Source organism: Phaenicophaeus curvirostris, chromosome 4, assembly GCF_032191515.1.
Source record: "Phaenicophaeus curvirostris isolate KB17595 chromosome 4, BPBGC_Pcur_1.0, whole genome shotgun sequence".
NCBI lineage: Eukaryota > Metazoa > Chordata > Aves > Cuculiformes > Cuculidae > Phaenicophaeus > Phaenicophaeus curvirostris.
This window is the reverse complement of record NC_091395.1, coordinates 64,468,142-64,495,645: the sequence shown is the minus strand read 5'-3', so window position 1 is coordinate 64,495,645 and position 27,504 is coordinate 64,468,142. Positions and strand designations below refer to the sequence as shown.

The 27,504-nt window shown below is 41.9% G+C and overlaps 2 protein-coding genes across 4 annotated transcripts in view; one reads left to right on the top strand and one right to left on the bottom strand.

Moving 5' to 3' along the window:
* Window positions 1–2,670, top strand: part of STX18 (syntaxin 18) — a 62,733-nt gene extending 60,063 nt beyond the window's left edge. For both annotated transcript variants that reach the window (XM_069856337.1, XM_069856336.1), the window contains one exon: window positions 914–2,670. In XM_069856337.1, coding sequence (XP_069712438.1) covers window positions 914–1,009 — 96 coding nt within the window. In that variant the 3' untranslated portion in view covers window positions 1,010–2,670. The remainder of the gene's footprint in view (window positions 1–913) is intronic.
* Window positions 1,867–25,354, bottom strand: NSG1 (neuronal vesicle trafficking associated 1). 2 transcript variants are annotated; one of them, XM_069856339.1, is made up of 5 exons: window positions 25,164–25,351; window positions 24,341–24,491; window positions 20,740–20,856; window positions 9,377–9,487; window positions 1,867–4,058 (listed from the first exon to the last, which is right to left on the bottom strand). In XM_069856339.1, exons 2-5 carry the CDS (start codon window positions 24,467–24,469, stop codon window positions 3,858–3,860), a joined length of 558 nt encoding a protein of 185 aa, XP_069712440.1. In that variant the 5' UTR covers window positions 24,470–24,491; window positions 25,164–25,351; the 3' UTR covers window positions 1,867–3,857. The 2 variants fall into 2 exon arrangements, with proteins under 2 accessions (XP_069712440.1, XP_069712441.1); XM_069856340.1 differs by lacking the exon at window positions 9,377–9,487 and having other exon boundaries at window positions 25,164–25,354.
* Window positions 25,355–27,504: the final 2,150 nt, after the last annotated feature.

The window sequence follows — 27,504 nt, the reverse complement described above, 5'->3', positions numbered from 1 at the left end:
CTTTCTGATTTGGAACTTATTTCCGTATTTCTACAAGTAGAATATCTGGAGCTTTCTCTTTGGTAGGCAGCGTGGTGTGACGCACGGTAAGGAGGACAAATTTTTAACAACTTAAATCAATAGACTTAATATTTAGCACACAGTTACTCTGCCTTTAGATCATTATTTGCAAGCACTTTAGACAGGACATTTGGAGGGTAGCAAGGTGTCAGCCGATTGTCCCTCTGTTCATGATTAAAAATCGGTATTCAACAACATGACATGAACTGCCGTTATTTTTGCTTCATTTTTCATATTTGTAGATAGAACAGTTTCCTAAACCACACCGAGAAGCAGTAAAGATTATCAATACAAAACTTGGTCACTTACATTAATGCTTGTTCACACAGAAGAATCTATTCCATGTGTAAATCTAAAAAATAAAAGAGAAAAGTGGGCCACCTGCTCTATTTTTTAAGTAGAATCCAAGAACAATGGTGCTTGCTTGCTCTGGACTGAAATACTCAACTAACAGTCCAATGGTGCTAAATCAACCTCCAGAAATCACTGTCAGCCTTGGGGTTGTTTTTTCTTTTTTTCAGTCAGATGATGTTTTTTAGAATGATGAAGGCTGTTGGAAATTAAAACTGGCCTTAAGCATGTATGTTTTGTTGTGGTTCTTAATATTTTGAATATATTTCCATTGCCTGGGACCTTAGGTTTTTTTTTTCAAGTGTCAAATTTTAAGATTTTGAGAGCAGCTTTAGTGTGATAAATCAGCCTGACTTTTAGTCACCTGAAATTAATGGCAAGTTTTGTTTTTTATCCTGCTGGGGGGAGGAGTGAAGCCACTTAGAGTCACTGTGGGTTGTCACTGTTGAACTGTTCTCTGTGTTTACTGGTGATGGTAATGGAGACAACCCTTTCCTCGCAGGCCATCAAAAACAATGCTGGATTTAGAGTATGGATCCTGTTCTTCCTCGTGATGTGTTCATTTTCCTTGCTTTTCCTGGACTGGTATGATAATTAATTAAAAATATTGTCTACGTGCTTTGTTTGTAAAATTTTGGCTTTTTTTTCCAATGGAGTGGGGTCTGGCAAACCTGTATATTTTATGCATTTTTTTTCATGCTGCCATAATGGAAATACTTTCCAATAAATAAGCATGTGCATGTATCCATTACTGCAGAGGGAGCTGACAGCGCTCACTTGAAATCCTTTTATTGAACATAAACTGACACTTAATCCTGCAGAGAATGTAAAAACCTTTGAAGAGCTGGTAAGAAAGCTACACGCCAGAGCACAACCAGCAGAAGAAAAAAAAAAAAACGATAACGGTTTTATCGTAGTCACCCACACATCTGTGATGTTTCAAAAGTCCAGCTCCCAGCCTGCAGAGCAGATCAAGAGAAAACTGCTACTGTGCAAAAGCAGCTACACTGTCTCAGGCTTTTATTTAATCATACCACTTCAGTACAGAGTGATCATTTTGCACATGTATGACCTCTACGTCTAATCCTTTGAAACTACTTGAGTTGGATCAGGTTGATTTTATAATAACGATAATGATAAAGCATCAGCTGAAGAGCTTTACTTCTAGGTGAAATGGGAGAATACAACACAAACAGATTGTGCAATGAAACAGATATTCTGGCATGTTGGAACAAAGCCAAAGGACAGGCAATAGCAAAGCCCAACTCCTCAAAGTTCTAAAACTGGGAGCAATTTTTAACTAAAAAGTCTCAACCCCAGCTGTCGGATCAGAATCCACAAACTCACTCCTGTTAAGTCAAAGGAAAAAATGATTTTGACTTCAGAAGGCACAAGCAGGCTCTTTTACCTAGACAATAAAGCATAATATTTTCTAATGTTTATTGTTACAAGAGAGAGAAAGAAGTTGTATCTCATCAGTATTTACTTGTGCATTAAAGCTTTTATTGTCCTAGATTTAAGGGGAGGAGATGTATCATGAATCATTTTGATGTGGGACAGTCTTAGGGAACAGATCTTTCCATTTGTAAAACCTGAATGTCCTCTGTAAATATGTTGATAGGGAATGTTTTACCATCTCTTTTCTGGAATTTGTATTTCTATACATTGTCTGCAACAAGCATCATCATCCTTATTCTTTACTTTGCACAAAGTGAAAATGTCAAAAGTTACAAATTAATTCATTGCGTCCAATAAAACGTGTGCCTGTTCAAAAATGCAAACATGGTACATTTTGAGTATCTTAACATAAGCTTGAAATTTTTAAATGCAAAGAAAAATTTGGCACATAATTTATTGCTTTTTATGCATTCCACATACCCTAATGACTTAAAAAGCCTTTTACAGATACTACTCTGTAATGCACATTTCTATCAAGCCCAGAGAATTATTTTTACTGTGGTAGTGATAAAGCAATTTACCACAGAAAAAAAAAGTAGAGCTGACCATGTTTGTTCTGCTACAGATCTGGAGAAATGTCTCAGACTGATGTTTTCCCTTTATTTTTGTATAGTCTTTACCAAAAATGGAACTTTTGACATGTCCACGCTAGCTTGTCCCAGTCAAGTTACATGAACAGAAAGGGTGACTTGCTGGCCCCGATACTTCACACGCTTCTTTTGTCTAACTGTTAAATTAAGAAGATGCCTTTTTTTGTAATACATATTTAAGATTTATAATAAAAATGAAAACATGGTTTTACACAGAGAATAGATAAGCCTGTAATTACAATGGAACTTAACGTGCATCCACAACACTACGTTCTCCTACATCTTTTACCCTCCCAAGCCATACATGAAGAGTTCTGCTCTTCACTCCCTTCCACAGGTACTTTTAGAACAGCCACCTGTGTCACCTAATATGCTACTGTTTCACCTGTCATGCTCTGTGTTTTGAAAAGTATCAAACTGCAACCCATACATAAACTGAAAGCTCCTCCTAATTGATAAAAAGGGAAAATATTAATATAATAAAGTGAAAATTTAAACATATTACTCCCTCTGTCATACCCAACAAATTACATTGTGGACTACATCTACTGTGAATAGGCTTTCTGCCTCTTAAGTATGATCAAAAGATGTCATTTCTCACTAGAACATCCTGAACTGTGTATTTTTTACACTATTCTCAACATCCATCGCTAAAACTGTCTGTGTTTTTCCATAATATCTATCTAGTTTGTGTTTCAGTGCACATCCTTAGCAAGATGCTAAAGCCACAGTGGAAATGCAGTTAAATCCTGTTGACAGCAATAATAGAACATTGAGCATGCCTTGTTGCAGAGAACTTCATTATCACTTACAAATAAACAACAGGAAAGAAAATGTAAGAAAAATGCTACCGACAGTTCCTTTCTCCATACAAGTCATTACATTATGCCCTTGACATCAATGCTATCATTCTTGCTTGAGCCAAACCTAAGTATTAAATATAGCTTTCAGCTAAATAAGAGATCACTCTGGTTATGGCTGAGATGTTTCGGTTTGCAAAATGACAAAGAATAAAAATATTAATAAATAAAAGCATCAGTTCAGACAACAGAACACGACTTATCTAAGATCCAAGCCCTGAAAATCCAGCAAAGAAATCTGTCAGTATCCAATAAACTGCAAGAACATATCTAACATTGGATTTCTTTTAACATTGAAAATGGTGTCAGAGCTCTAAAGTGATGCTGATATGCACCTTGGTTTATGCCCATGAATGCTCTGCAGCAAGTTTTTTTGTTTGGTTTTTTTTTTTTTTGCAAAGCAGTATCAGCAAACAGAAGCAATTGCACCATAAACATGAGTAACCTCTAAATTATCCAGAATTATATTTAATGAAAATTTCCTTAAAGTCCCTTAGTTACCCTCAAATGACATAGTGTTAATAATTAGCTTATCCTACTAAGCCGATTTCTCAGCGGCTTCAGTCTCCTGCTCAGACAGTTTCTCTTCCGACAGTACTGTCATCCACGGGGACACCGAGCGTGTGATGGTTTGTTTGGCCAGGTTGTAGTGGTTTATGACTGTGTAAAATTTTCCTCGAGCACTGGAGTCTTGCTCAGAGTAGTAGTTTTCCAACCCAGCTGGAATGCACTGATTATTCTGAAAAGAAAAACCCATCACTTAGATTACAGGTACAGTCCCATACACACCAAAGTAGGTTAGTTTTTTTTTTTTCCCCTTTTAGTCTAAACCAACATTCACTTTCTGTAAGTCAAGATGCAACACAGGGCAATTAACTACAGTGTTGTCCTGCTGTGTTCAAAACGTTTTTCCCTGCAATCCTTAAACTACTTGAGCATTTGCCTAGAAGACCAATCTGGTTTTATATGCCAGCATAATTAACAAAATGCTTGTCTAAAATTGTTATTAACAGTTCTCAATCTCTAGTTCCAGCCCTATTTTGCTGCTTTTTTCTTCCTCACCCAATTCTAACTCTTTGGTCTACATTTACAGATGTCTGTGTCCTACCCTTAGATTGGCTTCAGGCACTTTAATATGTTCTTTCCAGTCTGAGGGACAGAAATGAATACAGATCTATTGCTGCAAAGGCATGAACAGTTTTACAGCCCAGTAAATAAGAAGACGTACAGGGAAGACACTGTGAGTGGCCAAGCTTATGTGCAAGTATGTACACACATACAAAATACTTCACTCTTGATTGTCAGATGTTGTCAGATGTAGCCAACAGCAGGCTTTTAAAAACTATCTTTAGCTGTGGGGCTACATTGTTAACATCCCAGAATTCTAGGAGCACTACACAGAAGCTGCTAGATGATGCATGCTCAGAGCTTTTGAAAGTGAAATACCTGATTTTGAGAGTTAAATACTAAGCAGGATCCAAACCTTGCTGTCATCTTAGAAACAGAAGTGAATATGCAGTGCATTAGTCAGCAGGTATCATCTAGCAACCACCCCAGTGATGATGCAGTAGAAGCCTGCAAAGCAGCCAAGCCAGTTGCACTGAAGGAAAACAAGACTTGGACATATCCTGTGACCCCCTGGGATTTGCTCCAGAGGGTTACGGGTCTCCCCACAAGCCCTCTGCCATATCTGCCAGTCCAGGCAGTCTTGCCTGATACCTCAGAGTGTCGGGGCATCATCAGGCAACTGAACGGATCCCCTAAAATGAAAGCTATGGGCAGCTGCAGCTTAGGGAAAAAATAAAGTTTAAACATTTCTACTCCTGACTGTTTTAAAACGAAATAGGCTGACAGCTCTGGCTGCTCCTAGCACCAGAAGACTAAAATACTACAGGCACAGCAACTCTTAACTGCTATCATTCTCACAGAGCCTGGCTAACAAAACAATGTTGGAAGCTCCTGAGCACAGGCACACAGGCGAAAATGCCATGAGTTTTAGGACCAGATGCTATCTATCTCAAATGTGTTCATGGTTACTTTTGTGTTGACTCGTCAAAAGAAAAAAAAACACAACAACCCAGAAGTGGCATAAATAAGCACCAGTAATGGTTTGAAATGGTCTAAGTCACAAAGCACAAAATGACTGGGGGAAAGATCCAGCAGTATCTTGGCTTAATATAAATTTTGCATCCTAAAAATAATGAGTGAAAAAACATCAATAGTTATGAAGAAAAAAAGCAAGCCTTGACAAAAAAAAAAACAGGCCTACAGGTAGCCTTACAACCTTCCTGCTCCCAGTGAGCCTTGTGGCAGCTTTGAGTGCTGAAAGAAGACTTGCTGTCTCAACACTCACAGTCCTCCCACAGCATTAACACCTTCATCATCTCTAACCCGCTTCTGTGTCAGGAGCCCCAATGTGTGTCAGAGTCAGAAACAGTGCCCGGAGTTACCACATCCACCCAGGTTCAGTTTATTTGTCATCTTTTGTTAAAGTGTCAGCCAGGGCAGACCTTCCCTCGCAGCTTTGTTTGAAGTAGCGCTACAAAGCATGCATGATTTAACCCGAGCTAAGCAGACACTTCTGCCTATTCAGCACTGTTTAAGTCAACAGAGGTTTCCCCGTGGTCACAACCATCGTACACGCCAGCTGCAAGACTGGGACCTAGATTTGAAAAACAGAAATCCAGGAAGACTCTGAAACAGAGCTATTTGATGGGCACATTCACCTGCCAGCTTCTGGAGCACTATCCATGCTTGATCTGGAATAACTGACACTATTTCTGATATGACAAAATGGCTAGGAAGTACGTAGACACAGATATCTTTGTAGTGATTATTTCACCCAGTCATGGAATGCAGTCACAATTCTAAATATTTAAAATAGGGGAAGGAATACAATCCATTGATCTAATGAAATCTGCCAAGAAAATTCAAGCAAATGTAATTATTAGTGCTGAAGACAAGCCAAGATTACTGAAAGTCTCAAAAACCGACACAGTATCTTTTGCTGCTTTTAGAAGCAATTTGCTTTGTAACAAGCAAAATGACTCAGTGATATTATTTTTTGTAGTCACAAACATACATAACATCTGACAGAAGAGCCTAAAGAAACAGAGCACAGTTCCCATCTTGGCTGGATTTTACTCCTGGGATTTTATGCTTCTAGAAAAGATGAGAGAAGCCTCCCCTTTCACTCATTGCTCCTGGTGTACGGCCCAAGGACTGCCCCCTTTCCTTACCTCCTAATGAAAGCAGGTCAGGCAGCCCTTGAGAGTGATGGAAACAAATGACAACTCTCATCCTGCTGCTTGCTTGAAACCTTCAGATTAATCAGAACATTTCTCTCCATCTTCTTTATTCATTTCCATGGTTCCTAGGTGAGATAGGTAATAAGGAAGGCCCTGGGGAGAAACTGGGATGCTCCAGAGTGAGTTGCCAGTCTCGTTTCCTTCACAGCCCTTCTATTTCAGAAATTAGTTATGGGTTATGGTCTTTGATGCCAGAGAGAATCCTCGTTGCCTATCTGTATCTGTATCTACCTCTGTCTATCAAGATGACTGCTTTTCTTCCTTTGACAGAAAGACCTCAGTGGTATTCAGTTATAAACGATATCTTCTGACGTGTGAACTTCGCTGGTCAGTAATCCCAAACTTAACAGATGATGGGGTTGTCTTCAATGTACTGAAATTACTTTGTTTTACTGTCCAGAGTCTGACAGAACGTTGATGCCTTGGCAAGGAAAGCTGAAGGGTAACAGATGCAGTATGGAGCATACTGAAGCCCTGGAGAAATTCCTCCAGGATGTAAGTGCACTCAGGTCTTTGAGGAAAACTGGCGTGTCTCACCCACAACCAGTAAAGAGCGCTTCAGAGGAGTGATATACACAACAGCAGGATTAGGGTCGCGTAACAAAGCCTGAGCAAGCACAAAATTGAGGCTCAAGTGGTTTAAGACTGTGATACAACAGAAAATAAGAGCTTTTTTAAGCACACCTTCAAGCCCTGAATGCATAGAGTAGCAGAAAGGCTGAAAACACTGAAACCTTTGGAACTGCTCCAGATACAAGAGCATCAGAGCAGGGAAGACTGAGTCTCAATCACAGCTGCGGTAGCTCAGCCTTTATGCAGAGATTCCCATGGTACCAGGCTTCCTGAGGCAGGAGACACCTTTGCCCTTAACCAGGAAGTCACATCAGCATCCAAAGCCTAGGGACATTCAGGCCAGAGAACATTGCTGAGTTCACCTGAAGCACAAAGCCAGTCTGCAGAGACACTAGTCACAAGGCGACACTTCATCTCCCTTACGACATCTGTGCCAAACTATGCCACGTCATATTATGGACTCTCCCAAAAAAGATCCAAAGACAATAAATAGAAATTCATGTCAACACTGGTAGTTTCAGGCCTTTGTCATTTCCTAGCCTGTTTATCCTGTAAAACTCTTTAAGAGTTAAAATGTCCAAAGATGCTGTGTCTCCTAGCATTACGCTGTCAAGCAGCGAGGAAACAGCCTCCATAAAGCCTAACACTGGGAGCGTAAAGCAGCCTGTGTATGCACTGCACCTCAGAAACAAATCATAAGCTCTGCAACATTCTGCTCAACCTTCATTTCAAACACAAGGCCCTAAGGAGAGAAACTCGACTGAACTGTGTTCACAGGGCAGCTGAAGTGTAGCTAAGAAACTGTTCTCCCCTTAAATGTTTGTGACACTAAGAAAAAAAGACAAGAGAAGCCAGAAGGCTGGAACTCAAAGGAAAGGACAACATGATATGAAAGGAAGCAGAAGTAGCAGACTGTTACTAGACTTATGACAGGAGCACGTATCTGGCCATTCCTGTCAAGTCAGGATCACATCAAGTCAGGCTTGGGAGGAACATGCAGTCCATACTCCAAATTGCTCAAAGCCAAGAGAAAGCTTAGAGAAAAAAAAAAAAAGGCTATTGCCCCATGACACATAAGCACAGCGGGGTTTCTGTGCTTGTCTGAGACAACACAAAAAAACAACAGCAGAACCAAAAGCTGGATCTTCACAGTTACAGCCAAATATTCTAATCACAGTATCTTTTGCCCTTGAACCAAGGGAAAGCAGTAACCTAAAACGGAATGTTTGGAGCCAAGTTAATGCACCAGGGCATCACTGACTGTGACTTTGGACTAGATTCTTTTAAGATATTTATGTGCCCGAAGTGACAGAATTGAAAATCCTGAACAGGATTGCCAAGGAGTGCTCAGGCAGCCATCCCTTCTTAAATCCTTCTGAAGATCATACCAGATACCCACTTGAATCATTACATGACTTAATATTCTTAAAGAATCAGAGGGAATAATGCCTTCATCACTGCTACTTTTCTTACCTAATTGTAGCCAAGTTCCACAGTGCTACATTTACAACTGAGAAAGCAATATTACCTTTCTGACTTTCAGCCCAGGTCACACCTGAGGAGCCAGGACCATCATGTTGCACCAAGGAAGTGAGCCTCGGCCTCTCCTTTGGTATTTTTTTTTTTCAGTAAATGTGTTTTACCTTTTTTTTTTTTGCATCACTTTTGGCTTGTGGCAGCAGGGCTCGGAGGTCAATGTTCTAGAACAAGAAGTTCTTTCTACAAAAATAACCCTGAGGTAACTCCTGGAACTCTTAATGAGAACATCACTCTGCTGTTTCTCTGACACATATTCCAGAGTAATTTTTTTCCCCTCCAGGTTTTACCATTCTCTACTTCACTAAGGAACATGCATTTGGAGGAATATGTGACATTAAACCTTATGACCCAATAACAGAGGGCTTTGTCCAGACAAGTGCACATGTAGCTTAGGAGGACACTGGTGTTGGGACCTCTACTGTATTTTCAATGTTTAAAGCATTAAAAAAAACATTATGAAAACTGTGCAACAGTACAACCTCAATTAAGCAGAAAGAAACACAGCAGGAAGCACACTAACCTATGAAAATAAACACAAATATCTATGCAATACAGCATGATTTAATCAGGGTTATGCTGGAAACAACAGAGAATATTACATGCTCTCCTAGTTTTCTAGACTGTGTAGGCAATTTACCTTGAAAATAAATCCTTCTGGACAGGTATGATCATACTTGTAAACCTTGTAGACTACCAGAAATACAACACATGTTAAGAATGCGAGGGCAAAAAGGACCAGCACAGTTACCTGTAAAGAAAAATAAAACATGCTTATGTTAGTAATGTACTGCTTATTATACTGTTGTTTGTCACTGCAAGCAGCAGAAGGGAGCTGTGACTGCACTCTAAAGTAAAATCAAGCAAAGGATAAAAACAGTTTCTTAATTATTGGGGAAGAACAGGGCATCAACACATGCTTCTACCTCCCCCTTCTCGGAGAAGAAAGCGGATGATCTAGTCAGTGGCCCGCTGCCTCTCTACTGCAAGTCTTTTTTGTTGCACTTCTGTTCAGTGCACACAGGAGGCCAGAAAGACACACAGAGGTACCTTGGGTCTGCTGCTTTTTTAGTATTTGGATGATGTAATTCTAGCTCACGTCAGCTAGTCAACATTTGTTTTCTCTTGCCTGTCCAAGAATGGAGTCAGGTGACAGTTAAATCAGCACAGGTGTCACCAGGTAACACAAAGGACTCTAGCAGGCCAAGGAGAAAGTAATGTCTGTGCTGTCTTGTTCAGATGAGAGCTTGTTGCACCTGTTATGAATGCATGGATAGCTAGGCCAGTAGTTTGCAGGCCTCATTACTCAATGCTCCTAATTTCTAAGTTGAAACTACCTCCTCATCACAGAGAGACCGTGCAAGAGTAGTTCACGGCCATTTCCGTAAGGGAATACACCATGTTCAACACAGGACCAGCCTTGAGGAGTTGTGCTCATATCTTATCACAGCAGCCATTCCAGACAGCATTACATGGCACTGACTTCTCACCATGCCCTTCAGTACCTCTCTGGTCCTTAAACTGGGGTGGAAGAAAATCCAAGATACACCTTAAACTCAATGTGCAGTCACTGTCAGTATCAAGCTGCCCTTTCCAAGGAATGAACCCCAAGCAGCTGGAGACCAACAGCCTTTTGGGTGAGCTGAGAGAAAGAATTCCCATTAGAATTCCCTCACCAATGGATGAGAAAGCATGGGACTTAGGCCTAGCAGTTACACTGCAAAGCTCCCTATCAGACTAATTTTTGTGGAAGGTGTGAACTGAGGAAATAACATTCATTACCTGAGAGAGAGTCCCAGATGTGTGTTTTTGTTATTCTAAAAGCTTTATTATTCTAAAGCTGATAGACAAATTAGTAGCTTGAGGAGATTACAGAGCAAGAGTGGTTGAGCACTTTTTTGGCAAGTTAGAAAGAAGCCAGCCTGAGCTACAGCATAAGAAACATTAATAAACAGAAACAAACCAGATTATGTGATTAATTAATTAAAACAAAGCATAATATGATCTAAATACTAAGCAAAGATGAGTAAACCAGCTATATACACCTCCTAAAAAGAGAACTTAGGCACATCAGGGTCAATTATGCAAAGAAGAATAATCTGGTATTTGAGAAAGGCACCAACAAATTGCAGCTTTGTTTCTTGGTAAACACCACCACATGTTCCCTTAATAAGAACCCACACCCTAGCAGGACTTGCAATGCTGCAAGCTGCTTGTGGCAGTGGGACAGTACACTGAAGGCCTGAAAGACACTTTCAGGGATTTCTCATGCTGGGGCAGCGAACTTCACCATGGGCAGACAACAGCAAGTGCTAAGTTTCCTGAGTGAAACAAGGCTGGGGAGTATCATGTGCTGCTGAAGGCAAGGATTTTTAAGATAAAAATACAAGGGCAGAGGAGAGGTGGGAAGAACTGAGAATCAGAAAGCAATTTAGCAGAAGAAATGTAGATATTAATGCAATAATGCCAAATGAAATGAGACATGGAGCAAAGGACTTTTCTGGTTAATAGCAACATCTTCAGTTTCTCACATCAGTCACTGGATTACAAAAAAAAAAAAATCATATCCTTAATCCTCCTCCAAAAACCTCACACTGACACCAATTTTCAAATCCAATTAGTCTCTTCCAACCTGTCTATTCTATGATTCTGTGCTTCTCTGATTTGCATACAAAAGGTTAACATGGATAGATCGCTCTGTCTTGCTTAACCTTGTGTTTTCTGCTCACATGTCCCATGTCTCCATATGTCCTGCATGAATCCAAAAGATAAGGTACATCTTCCTTTCCGGTCATTCTCTGTGGCCCAGTTTAATAACAAAAGCCATAATCCCCTCTATTCCTGGCCAAGTCATGCCCCAGCTCAGCCCTTCTTGTATGTTCTTCATCAGGCCTCTCCCTTTTTTCTTCTACAGTTGTTTGGGACCCCTCCTGTATTTCCTCAGCTTCCTCACCCACACACACATATGAAGCCCTTCACCCTCTGGCCTACCCCAAGCCTTTGCATCTCATCTTCCAGTGTCTCTCCCTCCCTACAACTATAACATGCCTTATCCTCTGTTCTCCCCCAAAATTCTCCCTGCAGTCCAAGTTTTAGAAAAACTGACCTTTCTCCCCCAAGTCCACAGTTCACACCTGGGGCTTCTTCTCCCACCTCCTCTGCCAGTATCTCCAAGTCCCACATGCTGCTGCTGTCACCCTGTACCTGTGTGGAGATGCCTAGGGTCCACCTGCCCCACCAGGCCAAGGGGCCTCTAAGCAGGTCTGCAGCCCTGTCCACCCTCCCCAGCTGAGCTCCAGCTGCTGCTGAGCAGCACAGGAAGATGAGGAACCAGAAAGGAGGGAGCATTCCTGACTCAGCCCTGGCAGCTTGACAACACACACGCAGCCCAGTCCAAGCTGCAGGTTTTGGGTCATTTGCATCCCACTGACTCCACGTGTACGTTACATGGTTCCTGTTGCTTTCACAGTCACTGCTCTTTCCCTTAAAGAAGAAATGGAAAAGAGAGACTAGAAAGCAGAGATAAAGATAAAACCCAGGTGGGATTATTGCTGATGTATTCCACACAGCCTTAAAGAAAGGCTGCTCTCTCTAGGAGCACAGGCTTGTGACACAGGACATGGACACGAAGCAGAACAATTGCTACCATATGGATCAATTCAGCTCACATTTGTTTCCCCCATAGACAGGAGTAAACAGTTTAAAATGTTTTGGAAAATATTCCCAAATCTCAAAGCATTTTAACTATATTCCCTAGCCCTCCTACTAGCAAAGAATAGTAGAATTATAGCATTAGTTCCCAATTTGACCTACAGATGAGGCCTCGGGAACATTCTGTAAAGCTAACAAGCTAATTTGTAGTTGAAACCAAATATTAGACAACAGAGAAATACTCATATTTCCACAATCACTGCAGAACTGCTCTCTCTAATGCTCTGAAACGGTTTTGGAAACTAATTTTGTTTTTTGAAAGAGGTCAAAAACCTAGTGTTGTGCAGGCTGCTGAAGCCTGGCAAGTTGCAGAGCCAGAGCCTCAGGGTTGATTTGCAGAGACAAAGAGCATTTACCTGTTTCACCCACCTACATGTAGCTGTGAGTTTTCACTGCTCATAAAAGTCACATCCAGCATGGTTCTCCATTGCCATGCAGCAAGTCACAAGGAAGAGCCCTCAGGACTCCTGGTTCATAATTCTCACAGAATCTCTCTCTCTCTCACCTACTATATTTCTGAATATTATTAGTTTTGGTATTAAAATGTAAACTTTTACTCTCAGTATCTCCAAGAATTTGCAATCACACTCCATTTGCAAATCCCTCATCAAGTAAGCTCTCGTCTCCTTATTAGAAGAGATGCTCCCTTCTCTTATGATCCTTCAGGATGCAAATAACTTCTATTTAAGTAAAGGGCAGTTGGACATGCAAACAGCACAGGTGGAAATAAATCCATCAATGGATTCCAAAGTGATCACAATCACTTGTTAATCCAATCCACTTCTCCCTTTTAAGCTGAAAATCCTTGTTTTCCTTCTAATAGTCATTTTCTTTCCCTCTCATAATAACTCACAATAGACGGTTCACTATTGTCAGATCCCCAGGTTCACTTCCAAACCTGAGGCAGGCACCTTCTCTCCTTCGCCAGCAATGCAGCACAAGCCCACCTCCCTGCCTCCCCTTCTGAATGAGTCGTCTTCTCCCAGATGCCAGCGTGGAAAGAGGGAAGGCAACAAGCTGCTCTTTAGATCACAAATGGTACCAAAGCTGTCATTTTATTATTATTTTTCCACAGCAACTTTGCACACTCACTATAAACCAAAGGGAAGTTATCCTCTTCTTCCTACTAGAGTACTAGTAGCAACTTGCCCTCGTCCTCTGTTCCAGGTAGGAGAGGATGCAATGAACATGCAAACATCGCTCTCTCTTCTTCTAGAAGGAAATCTTGAATCTCTGCTCCTTGTAATAGTCAGCTGGCTGAGTGCAGGACCCCACGCAGTGGGAAACAAGAGTCTTTTGAATTACTATGATCACTCACTGCCATGTACCTACTGCAGAATTCCAAGGTGCCTGTCACACCACACGACTGATGGGCTTTTAAAGTACTTTTTTACAAAATAACTACAAGATAGCTCAAACAGCTGTTTCTTTTAACTAGGAACAAAAAGTGTGGTTTTGTTTTCATCTTAAGTGTGTCCTTTAAAGTTGGTTTTAAGGGGATCTGGCAGATCCCCTTAAAAGATGACAAGATATTATGTACGCGTCAGATTTTTTAATAGATTGTAAGTGAAGAGCAGAAGAAGGATAACGTCTAGCCAGAAGCCATTACAGTAATGGAAATGAGAGATGACTAATGAATGAACTAAGTGTACCAAAAGAAAAAAAAAAAAAAATCTATCTTCAGACTAAGCATTTAGCCAGACAAATGAAACTCACCAGATCGGACAACTACACCAACACATGAACAGCTCATGACAAAGCCTTAGACATCAAGAGCTGCTATGTCTTCCCAATCAGTCCATCCTGCTTTGTTGCAGCTGCAAAACACTGCAAGCTGTATTTTCTCTGCCTAGCTTCTGCAGTCTCCTCCTTCCTCGCTTACTGTGCCCCCTTTTTAATCAAGCCACAATATTACTGCAAAATCCATAAACTGCACCAACTTTGCCTGCTTCTCTTCAGATCCCTTCCACGTTCCTGTCCCCTTCTGAACAGATTACAAGCCATGTTTCAAGGCATGCACAAGTCTGCCCTGTTTGCTCCTCTTATCTCTATCTCCTTCCATTCTGCCTGTATCCCAGTGTCCCACCAAAGCCTGAATGCCATCTGTTTTCCCTCTGCCTTCAGCTCCTGCTTTCTCATCATGCCTTCTCCTCTTGCCTAAAATTCTTTCATTAGCCCACTCACACTGCGCTCGTTTGCACCCCCTTTCCTCATAGCTTTCCTTACATCATGCACCTTTTAGCATACAAGCCCACCTAGAAACACTCCTGTTTTGACGAGAAGTGGAACTAAAGTGGAACTAACAAGACATGCAGTTATTTTCACTGCTCAATCACTGCCACTTGGTGACATCTCTGTTCTATATCTATGCATTACCTATTTCAATTGTAGCCTCTTGGGAACTGTACCTCCATTTCTCATTTGTCTGTAAAGTGCCAGGAACAGACATGCTAGCATCAAATGAAAACACTGAAGCACCTTTTATCTGAAGTGATTTAGAATCAAGTTATGCTTAGCCCACCAGTGAAATGCAAAGCCCTCTGGCATGAAAAACACTCTCTACAACCATTTAGGAGTGGAAATTAAGATTAATTCTATTCAATTTAAACTACAAGACAATTTTAGGCAGGCAGACTGTGATTGCAATAGATTGCATGTGGCTGCATCCCACACTAAAATTTGTAAAGTATCACTCTGACTTCCCTGCAAATGGCCGTGACCTCCATTTCACCTCTCTCCACTAAAATCCTGCATCTCCAGCTGCACAATGCCCTCTATCAGCTTGTTGACAGAACACTGAAATCAGCTCTCCACTTCCCCTACCATTCCTACTTTTCCAAAATTATTTTTGTATGCTACTACCTGGGCTTGTCCCTAGAAGTTTATATGAAAGATGCATACGAAACAATGCACTTAAGGAATAAAAAATGTTCAATCTGAAGTAAATGGCAACATGAAAGAAAGAAAGGAACATTCACATCTATACATGAAACATTTCACTCATACTCATTTATAGAGCAATCCAAATTACACAAAACAATGTGGTACAACTTCCCGTATATGGGAAGAGACTCAAAAGAAAATGAGGTGCCACAATTCAGACAAGAATTTCTAACATATGTCACGTCTAGCTATATGACTGGTATCTATCTATTAAACTCAACTTCTTCATCAGAACATTCCCATTAAACCTTTGTGCTCAAAGAGGTTTGTAGTCTTGTAGCAGACTGTACGGAAAAAGCAGGAGAATCAAAAGACTGTTCTCCTCAACAGAGATGACAAAGAGGAAGAGGGAACTGGCTTGGAAGCTTATCTGGAGGTGACTGGAAGGCAGATAGATTCACGAAGGATAGTAACTAAAAAGAAGCTACAGACCCTGATCTTATTAACAGCGACAGTGCAAGACACCAGAACCAGACTGCAAGGGAGCTGATTAGTGAAACCTGAGGGAGATACTGTTAGACAAAAACAAGTTAACAAGGCAGTGGCCTTGTGAGTCTAGCACTGTGGCTTAACACAGCTGTTTGTGACAGTGTTCTCATCTGCTGTCACATGGCACCACGTATTAGTTTCTAAACTACAAAGATCCAAGGAAGCAGCTCAGGAAACCCTGTGGCTCAGAAATAAGAACCCTGTTACCTTCCCATATAAACCCAGAAGACATTACTGAGGCCTGGAAAAAAAACCAAAACAAACCTGGAGAATACTACAGAAGAGGAAAGGCTATGTAATTGTTACATCTGGAGAGACTCAAAACATCTTCTGTGTCACCTGTGTCTCTGGTTCTGCTCCAAGAGATGGACATAATGGCAGAGGACACCTGACTCCAAGGAGGGGAGCTGCTGTTATGCATCCACTTCACTTAAATCCTCTAGCTCTGACTGTAAAAAAATTCTTTTAGCTAAAAATCTAGCAGGAGGGTTGTCAATGCCGTATCAAGGAATTATCAAATATTTTAAAAAGTGGGAAAATGAAAGTTGCCATGCAGTGCCTTTACATACAGCAATTTTTAAATAGCAGTCACATTGAGAGAAGAATCTCCTATATTTTTCTTGCTTGAAGCAACAAAGGAAAAATTCAAAGCCTGCCAAATGCTTATACTTGTGAGCAACTTTAATCCTGTGAATAGTTCTACTGAAGAAAACAGAACCACTCAGGGTAGTAAGTACCTGTCACTCTTCCAGCACTAAGTGACAGACACAGAATATACTTAAGGACACAACATCCTGTACGACAATCAGCTGACATCTCGTGCACGTAGCAGACTTTTGAAGTAAGGGAAAAGAGCTACTCAACACACAGGGCAATCACACAGAAATCAACAAAGAAATATTTTCCTTGTCTGTGACTATTTTTGCAGAAATAATCACCATTAGTATTACTAAGAACAACCGTTAAAAAAGCCTTAAGGCAGAAACATGTTTTAAAGGATGCCCCCTTAAAGCAGATCAAAAAAGCAATATTTAAGTACATTACATATTTTTTCAGTTTTAAAATGACCAGGCAAAACTCTGAGTCTTGTCACAGAAATAAGCTTGAGGCTTTGGCTCTGCAGTTAGTCATATGTAGAGATGTCAAGGATAAAATCTGAAGAACTGAATTGCCTTTGAATAGAACCAAATGCCTTAAGACATACCACAACTTTGGTTTATTTAAGGGCTTGAAATTTATTGGCAAACATAAGTGTTAAGCTTTCAAAATACTTCTCAATGTTCTTTACTCAGGTTTCCCCAAAGACAGAAAAAAATCATCATGCTTTGATACGACAAACATTTTTTAAAATTGGTCTGTTTGTCCACAACTGTCAACTGTAGCCCAATTCAATGGGTGCCAGAACAGACATCCCACTACAAAATCCAACTGGAGTTTGTAAGAATGCTGCTCTGTCAATGGGGGAGGCTAAGGTTTGGCTTTGGGTAACTGGCACTATCCATTTTCTCCTGCAACAGCTCCCTTCTACGTTCTGCTTTGTAAGACTCCTTTGAAAAAGATATTTCCAGCCATGTTTTGTTCTGCACAGCAGACAGTTTACAGGAGAGAAAGATCTGCCTCAGTCGAAGTTGCTTTCCAGTTGTGAAGGACCAACTCCTCACATTAACCTACACTGTTTAAAGAACAAAAGCATGACTTCTCTTTCTCAATGAAAAATAACCTACAGTGAAAAAACACATAATCCTTGATGTGGTTAGTGCCATAAGACCAAATAAAGACAACAGGGTTCTCAGAATCAGGAAATCATCACATTCTTCTGACAGATTCTGATTTGAATTCAGAATGTGACTTCATAGAGGAAAATTACACTTGCAGTTTTCCTTGTAAACAATCTTCAGCTCTGTTGTAATAACTGTGGTAATGTGGATTGAATGCAGAAAATAAGTTTTATAATTTGTTATTCACCCAGCTGCTAAAGCACTTAATGATCTACATGACATATGCACATGATGGAGTTGCTTCATTTGTTATGATGTATAATTTCTCAAGAAGAATAGCTTTAGATGATCTGCATTGCTGAATCCCAAAAGTGCAATCTGCTCCTTCCTTACTTAACGAGTACATCTTAGAATACACATGTGAATTATTTGTAAATAAGACTGACTGATTTTTCTTATTTTTAGCACAACATTTGGGCTGTGTCTTGTGGCAAGCTTATGCACCAGCAATGTACAATGCTGAAGTCATTAAAATGGTATCTGAAGCTTTTTTTTGTGAGCGTAAGCCAAAGTCAATATCCAACCAGTTAAATAATGCATTTCATAATTATAGCAAACATTTAATTTTCAAACAAATATCCTTTTGCTCTCTCAGAATCAACAGCAGCAGTTAACATGATGGTTCACAATTAACAAAGACCCAGGAGAAAATCTCACACAATCAGTACTTTTCATCTACATATTTATGAAATTCCATCAATTATTCATGTAATATTTACTACTGGGAGTGGTGACTATGACAATCATCCCTGCTGGAGAACCAGTCAGTTCTCTTTAAAATGTTGCAAGCAGCATAATTCAATTTTAAGCTGTTATACAGAGATTAAGGGACATTTTTAGGATCCGAATGTTCTGCATCAAACTATTGTTTTCAATTAACTGAACCACAATTTTCCTAATTGATCAACCCTCACACTCTTCTTTAGAGGCCTAGACTTACAGCCATAGTGTGAATCACCCTGCAATTCCCAAGAGACACCAAAATGTACTGAAACCTCTCTCTGATGCAGTAGTTACCTAGCAGCAAAACCTAGCAACCCTGTAGTATGAGATTAATCCCAGAGCTATCATCATAAAGGAACATCTAAAAGACATTTTATTTAAGTATGCCAATCAAAAGTACATAAAAATGCAGCGCAAAAATGCTCAGACTTCTACTTGTTCAGCTATACAAACTAGAGAAGACCACACGACAGCAAAAGCAGCTGTTTATTTGTGGTTCAGCAAGGTTTAATTTGCTCAGCTATCCCACCAAAGATAGAAAGAACTCAGATCCACAAAGAGACGCACAAAACATTTAGATGCAACTAAGCTATCCAAAACCCTTCCTTTTTCACAATTTAATGTTGCAGCCATTAAATCCCCTCATCCCTACAGTAGGTAAGTACAAAATTCCTTAGGCATAGGTGCTGCTCAGTTGCTTGGAACCAAACTCCTAGCAGGGTATTAAAACTAAACACTTTCTCCCCTTTCTCTTCCACAATGTAGTAAAGATTTTTCAGATCACTTTAGTGTGACCAGGACATGCACAAAAGACATAAGTCCTCCTTGTTCTGAGCTGTCCAGCTGTGTGTTACCTGACAGTATGGTGTGCACAACCCTCACCTGAGAGAAAGGGAATTACTCTCAAGAACTGGTACTACAGTGCCAGGAGGAGAAAGAGATAACATTAGCCACAATGAAGATTTTCCCCTCAGGGATGGAATGTCCTTGCTCCAAATCAGGGAACTGAAAAACTGGAACTAGGTTTCTTAATTCCCTATTAAATTCCTGCTACACCCCATAACATCTCTTATTAAGTAGTTCCCCCCAACTTACAGGGAACCTACACTGTATGGCTGAAGACTCCACCAGATGCCCTGCACTTTAAACATTTTCCTGGCAACACTCTGAGAAGTTTCTTTGCAAATACAGCCTAACACATCTAACCCTTCCCTTAGTCCTCACTTTGTTTAGCACGCCCTGATTCCACAAAAGCTGTACTACATGCTTCTGAGGGTAGGCTTGGGCCTGGGCAGCTTTCAGAACCACTGGTCAGGCACAGCTCCTGTGGCTTATTCTTCAAATTACAGAACTAGAATCTCTGGATGTGCTCTAAAACTCCTGTCATCCAAACAGAGGTCAGAAGTGTGCAGTATTAAGAGAGTCGACATCTTTAATGAAACTCTGTATTTTCCCCTCATACTAAACATCAGGCTTTCCAAACGTATTTGTGCTTGTGGACTGAACAGTGTGGTCACCTACTGTTTAAAAATCCTTGGCCAAGATGCCAAATTAACAGCACTGAAAAGCTGTAGTCCTCCTTTGTTAAGAGAATAAGTAGGAAAGCACAAGCTTAACTGTGAACCTTCCTGCTTTGCTTTATTTACACAGGGCAAGGAAACCTATCCCCCAGTGAGAAAAGGGAAAGGAAATTCAATCCTTGCACCAGTTAAACTCTCAGCTTCCTTCTGGGTCTACTGAAGAGAGTAACAGGGGTATGGACACTAAAGAGTAAATCTAAGTCAGATTCTTGCTGAACTGCCATCTGCCAGTAACAGTCATCACCAAGCTGTAAAATACAACTGGACCAGGAAAACTGATAGCAAAGAGCTTTGGTATACATCATTGAGCTGCCAAGCCATACATTTAACAACAAAAAAAAAAGCGTTAACAGACTGTGACAGTGCTTTTAAGATAATTGTTTGGCCACAGTGAAAAATAAGCCAAAAAGAAAACAAATAATCTTGCGGTTCTTGTCATTCAACACTAACAGGAGCCTTATCCATACCATGAGAGCTACCTGTGTGCATACCACATAGACCCTGATCAGCCACATTATGAAACCCACAGGCTGACAAAAGCACCATCTGACTTCATCTGCCACAGTGGGATTACAAGCAATAACACTGCAAGATTTGTTTTTGCTTCTAACTGCTAAATACTAGATTACTATAAAATTGCATTTTTTTTCTTATATTCAGCTATACCCACAACATCCACTCTATTAGCTATAGACAGTTTTGGCTACAATCAGCAATTGATTTTAAGCACTTCTGTGAGCACAATAGAGTCATTAACATCTTCAGATAGCATTGCTTACCTTAAATCTTTCTGAAACCCCTTCAGTAATGCTGATTGTGAATTCAGCTATTTTAGGAGTACGGAACTTCCCCTTCTTGCGATCAGGTTCATATTCTGTTTTTGTTTTGACCACCACCTTTAAAAAAATAAAAACCAATAAGCTGTCACCTGAAACCAGACACAGGAATCTTATTTATTCATTAACTCTTCTTTTACCTGCTGACAAGCACATCTAGCATAGTATTTTTATCCTCCTCCCACTTTGTGTAATTCTTCTTTGGAAGCTTAAGTTGTTAGTTATTTTTCCTGTCATAGCAATCATCAACAAAAGTATCGCTCAAAGTGGTTTTGATGGACCAACAGGAAGGTTTGTCATGCAACAGTTCCACAAATGTTCAGTTTTTTCAGCTGTGGTGGTACTGTGCTGCTGAACAGGCAAGCATCTACTTAGTTCAAATCCAAATCATGAAACTTCCCACTTTGTATATTTTGAAAATAGCCACCTCCATTTGCTTCAAGAGATCCCATTAATGGGATATCAAACTGGAGACCAATAGGATGAGAAGATTATTAAAGACTGCCCATAGAAATCTAGCAGATAATGATGCTGCCAGTAGCCATGTTCTTTGATGGCAGGATTTTGAGTTTAAAAGAATTTAAATGACCCATCTAGTGACTATTCACTATGTGCTAGACTACAGTTCTTCACGCTATTATTTTTAACATCTAGCTTTCAAATTACCAACTGCAAGGAGCAGGATGCACACAAACCCTTGTGTTAATGAGATTTCTTGAAACCCAAGTCTCTTGAACTTCAGCTTATTTGTTGCTATGAGCTACTGCCCCAAGCTACATAATTTAGCACCTTACCTCTATTCCCAAAATATTTATTACGTCAGTCGTAGCTCTAGTGCTCTCCTAGGCATTGTAATTGTACAAAACTTTCACACACCTAACCTATTTGCCTCGTTTTTGTCTTCTACCATTTTTCACCATCTTTTTCCAACTATCACTCTCAAGACGGGGTGCAGCTTATTGTACTGGCAGCACTATTAAGATTTGCTCAATCTTCTCTGTTGTTCCAAAGAATAAATATCTAGACTCTTCCAGATTTTTAGAATCAGATTCTATCTTTAGAGCAGCCCATGGTATCAATAGCAACTACATTATTCTGAAACTAATACTGGGACACTTACAGGTAGCCAGGCATTGAAATTAAAACTTTGGGTTCCCCTCTCCTTGATTTTTTGCAATGGTATCTAGAACGTGTAACTGTACCTACACTCAAGGCCAAAAAACTTACTAAGACGCTTTTACAACACTACATAGCTTTAGAAACAACTGTATCTATTTTCAGATATAATTAATAAGAAAATAAAAATTAAGCATTTAATTTTATAACAGCATCATGAAATTAAACTGTCTGAGGATTTTTTGAATGCTTTGTAACATTTTACTTCCCTTCCTCCCCCTTTATGTTGCATAATCTCTGGCAACTCCAATCACATTCAGCTGACACTGAACATACAGTTCTATCTGCTTGGTTATGTAATGCCTTCTTTTGTTTAACATACCTAAATATGAATTTAAATCAGTCCATCCCTTTAATTTAAAAGCTGTCAAAAACATCAGCCTCTTAGCGCTGTAGTCACTACTGTTCAAGCAGTTATGCTTCAATGCCATACTGGAGCCTTGTAAGGGAACAATAAGCACAGCTATACGGAGTAGATACTCATATTCATTATACATGAGTGTCTTCATACTTCAAAATTTGATTTGTGTGCCAATCTTCACTTAATACTGGTTTGTTTCAGTTTTTTTCACGTCAGTTGCTCTACTACTGATGGTTAGACTTGATGATCTTGGAGGTCTTTTCCAACCTTAACAATTCTATGATTCCGTATTACTGCTACTGAGGCTGTAGCAACCAGTAGACACGCTGACAGCTACAGAAGGAAACCAGTATTACCAATAAACATGTTTTTATTTTTCTCCTTTATGTTTGCAAAAGGGAAGTAAAAGAACGCCAACATATAAAATACAGAGTAAAAAAGAGTAGAAGAGCCAATCAAACATTTCTTTAGTTAAGCTTCTAGCCTAGTTGTACATATGCTTTTGTTCAAGGCAAATGCGAAAGTGGGAGGAGTCCCACCCCGCTCTAGCAGGAGCCATCAGGCTGGTACAGAACCTCCTGAGTTCACTATAGAGGCTCCATTCAGGTTAAACCTATTACCACGCAGGTCCCTTGTTCAGATGTCTGCTGAGCAGTGCAGTAACATAACAGGTTCCTTTGGATGCTGGTCATCGGTAATCGGTTATATCCAGCCACCAGTTGGCAGACCCATCACACAGTGTAAGGCTTAACTTGTATTAAAGCCTTAGGGTGCAATTTTTGTCCTCAGTTACAAGATTTACACCCATGTAACAGAGGGCAGAAAATGGACCCTCAGGCTTTCTAACAGCTGTTACAGCTTATTGCATTTATGCCTGCCAACTGGTCACCACACACAACACAGAATGATGTTGATAGCAATTAAAATGGAGGTCAAATTTATTTGTATTGCCTACAACCCCAAGAAAAGATTGTGATTTTTTTTTTTTTTGGCTCTGTAAGGAATGCATATCATTTTATCTAGAAGTAGAACCGAGCTTGTGGAGGAAACAATGCCAAAAATAAAAATCATCATGAAGATATTACCAACCATTTCCTAGTTAATTTTTTTATTTTTCAAAGACCATAATGCTTTTTATACCAGATGAATATGTGAGAAACATGCAAGTAAGTATCCTACTAACACAGGACGCTGAAACATCTGAAAAAGTATCCTACTACTGCATGCCACCTTACCTGTAGAAACACTGAACTGAATTCTTTATGGTGTGAATAAATATATTTACAGGCTATTGCACCTCCTTCCTAAATATTTAAAATTAAATCCTTAGTAACCAAGCCATGTAATGAGGAATCCAGGATGCACATTTCCTTTCCAACCATATTGGACTCCTCCCTTTCAGCTACAGAGCATCAGCATCACCTATTTGGAGGGTTTTGAACCAAGTAAGTAGCCAAGTAGAGAACTCAGTGGCCTGTTCTCATCTCGTTATTTCAGCTTGTCTGGAGCTAGCATTCATTTCCTAGTGAAGCACAAAAGGAACATGGAAGTTCTTTCTCTTTGTGGCGAGTCTGCCCACATACATCTTGCGCAGACATAAAGCAGTGCTTTATCCCCCCCAGACCCCATCAGGAGGGTTTCTTCTGGACAGAGAAAATCCACGCTGCTCAAACAATACACAGTACCTTCCAGACACAAAAATGAAAGATACACAATAGGAAGGGCTACAGCAACACGGCACAGAGAAGCCTGCATTTGTACTACAGCTGCGCTGAAATCTATACATGCTTATTGCTAACATTTCCTCCTCCTTTTCAATGCAAATCACTACTACTGGATTTGCATTAGCTTAACTGTTATTTTCTTCACCACAGGGAACTAGAATGCCTTAAAACACTCCATATTTCCTGGCATTTCTACGCTGCTCGTTGCATGCAACCTATTCTTTTGTTGTTTGCCTGGGATTTGGGTGTGATTCTCCGGGGTGGAAACCAAATCCTACTGTACCTTATCAGGAGGCGGGAACTGGAGCTGATTGACATCCAGGGGTGTGATCAGGGGGATGGTGTCAAATCCATCCTCCAAAAGGGGCTGCTTTGTGCTCTTCTCGCTGAAATTATTCCCCAGTTTCACCATTCTTCCAGGATCGAGGGACCTTCTGCTGGCACACACACACACAAACGCAAAAATGTCAGAAACTCAGGATGCACCAGATCGTTCCCTCGGGGAACTCGAAATCTCTTAGGGCAAAAAAAAAATGAAACGACCAAAATCCCGCGCAGGATGCTGCGACTCGGCTGCGGTTCGGCATTTTGGGAGGCAAGAACGACGGCCAGCGCGTTATCGCCAAAGCCAAAGAAAACCAAACCCCAACGACCAAAAAAATCAAACCCAAAACCCCAGAGCACCCCAAAACCCCGTCACCCCGAACGGAGCGATGGTTTCCCGGGGCGGCACCGGGATGCTCCGGACCCACCGCCGCCCCCCCATCCCCTCAGGGGCCGCGCCCGCAGCCCGCCCCCCTCCCGCCGCCGCTCCCCGCCACCCCCCGCCGGGGCTGTGCCCGCCGCCTGCCCCCCTCCCGCCGCGGCCCCCAAGGGCGCTCCCCTCGCCCCCCGCCCCTTCCCGCCATGGGGCTGTGCCCCCCGCGTGTCCCCCCCCCAGCCTCGGGGCTGTGCCTGCAGCCTGCCCCCCTCCCGCCGCTCCCCTCGCGCCCCCCCGCCCCGAGCCTCGGGGCCGCGTCCGCCGCCCCCCTCCCCGCCGCCGCCGCCGCCGCCGCCGTCCGTTCCGCAGGGAGGGCGAGTCGCGGGGCGGCGGCGCCGCCACTCACCGCCGCGGCTCCCGGCCCTTCCTCGGGGGGCGGCGAGGCGTCGTTCCTCCGCGGCGATGGCGGGGGGGCGGGGGGAGCGGGCGAGGTGTCCCCTCTGGGCGGCCGGGGCCGTGACGCAGCCGCCGCCGGGCTGAGGGCAGCTCTGAGGCGGCAGCACAAAGGGGCCCGCGGCGAGCGGCGCGGCTGCCCCCAGCGGCGGCGGGAGGAGCGGGGGGCGGGGCGCGGCGCGGGCGGGGCGCGGCACTAGCGCGGCGGCGGCTTCCAGCATCACAGGAGCACAGGATCAGTAGGTTGGAGAAGACCCACTGGATCATCGAGTCCAACCATTCCTATCAATCACTAAACCATGTCCCTCAGCGCTTCATCCACTCGTCCTTTAAACACCTCCAGGAAAGGTGACTCAACCACCTCCCTGGGCAGCCTGTTCCAGTCCCCAATGATTTTTCCTGATGTCCAGCCTAAATCTCCCCTGGTGGAGCTTGAGGCCATTCCCTCTTGTCCTGTCCCCTGTCACTTGGGAGAAGAGGCCAGCACCCTCCTCTCTACAACGTCCTTTCAGGTAGTTGTAGAGAGCAATGAGGTCCCCCCTCAGCCTCCTCTTCTCCAGGCTAAACAACCCCAGCTCTCTCAGCCGTTCCTCATAAGGCCTGTTCTCCAGCCCCTTCACCAGCTTCGTTGCTCTTCTCTGGACTCGCTCCAGAGCCTCAACATCCTTCTTGTAGTGAGAGGCCCAGAACTGAACACAGAATTCGAGGTGCAGTCTCACCAGTGCCAAGTACAGAGTCTTCTTGGGGAGAGGGTGAGGGATCCCCCAGGGTGGTGGGTGTGGGTTTCCTCCCTGCAAAAGCCGGGGGAATGGAAACAGTGGAGCCAGTGCTTGCAGCACTTGAAGGTAAATGCATATTGCAGGGCTCTGCAGCCCGAGGGAGGGAGGTTGTGGAATTGAGAAACCCCTAGGTTGGAAAAGAGCACTGAGTCCAACCATATCTGCCACTAAAGCGCATCCTTAAGTACCTCATCTACCCGTCTTTTAAACGCTCTCAGGGATGGTGACTCAACCACTTCTCTGGGAAGTCTCTGCCAGTGCCTGATAATCCATTTGATGAAGAAATTTTTCCAGATGTCTGATATGAACCTGCCCTGGCGCAGCTTGAGGCCATCCTCTCTCATCCTATCGCCTGTCACCTGGGAGAAGTCTATCTTGGAGAAGGAAAAACAGAAGCAATTCCTATCCACTGTTCTGTCTCCTGTAACCCAAGGCAACCAGCGTGCTCATTTTATCCCCTTGCAGGTGCCTTGCTTTCCAGCCTGTAGAGAGGAAACCACTGGAGGGGATGCAACAAGTGACTGGGCCGCAGACAGCCCTGGAGAGAGAGGAGAGGCCAGCTGGCGATCAGCCTAGAGCATCTGGTGCCTTAAACCAACCAACCTCCATAACAGCATGAGCAGGCACTCTTTTGCCTTCTGTGCTTTGAGTGTGCACAAATTATAGGCAAACTATTGTAATAAAAATTAGATATTAGAACCTGAAAGTGGCTGTGATTCCTGTTTCAGGTGTTCTTGCTCTCAGAGCATCACTGTGTTAGTTTATTCTACATTTTGGACAAGATTTTTCTTGGTGCCACAAGGGTAGAGACTAAAGCTTTGCTTGTGCTTGGCATTCAGCTGTCAGCCCATGGGAATTGTTAACAGTGCTGATGCAAATGTGAACTGCAGGTAAAACTGTGCTGATCACAACTTTTCTTACCCTTAGAACTGATCTGTTACAGGCATGGCTTTCCTGCTTTGCATTTAGAAGCACAAGGCAATGGTCATCAGTGACTAAATTTGGGCTGATTCTGAAATGGGCAAGGTTGCAATGTGTATAAGTAGAGAATATCAGAGATATGGCAGCAGTGAACCCTTCTGCCTGTAAGTCAGAATTTTTTTCCAAGGTAAAAAATTCCTCTTGTTTTTGTGAGTATTTTTTTTAATCCAAGAAGGTTATTTTGTCTGAAATCATGTTAGCCATTGACAGCTTCCTGTGGAAGCTTTTTAGTGGGTGTTAAAAGTCCAAATAAACTTGAGTTCAATAATAGTCATTGGAGAAAAGTCCCATTGACTTCACCAGAGTCATTTCACTCACTTCACACAGGAAAATCTCAGCAAACCTGTTGCAGAGTCAATGAAAAGAAAATGTACTCAAGACTGTTTAGCATCCTATTGCTATAAAAATAAACCTCAATCTCACACTTTAAAGTGATAATAGGGTTTTTTTGTTGGTGGTCTCTTAAAGAGAGATGCTCTAGTTCCTGTCATCTCTTCTCCTTTTTTTCTCTTTGGCAAATAATTGGGTTTTTTT

What these genes read in the sequence shown, in the direction of transcription:
- NSG1 (XM_069856339.1), bottom strand. Translation starts at nt 24,469, where the DNA reads ATGGTGAAACTGGGGAATAATTTCAGCGAGAAGAGCACAAAGCAGCCC. An exon ending in GGGTTTCAGAAAGATTTAAG is followed by an intron (nt 9,488 to 20,739) that starts GTAAGCAATGCT and finishes TTTTCTTTACAG; the next exon opens with GTAACTGTGCTGGTCCTTTT. An exon ending in CAGAAGGATTTATTTTCAAG is followed by an intron (nt 4,059 to 9,376) that starts GTAAATTGCCTA and finishes TTTTCTTTTCAG; the next exon opens with AATAATCAGTGCATTCCAGC.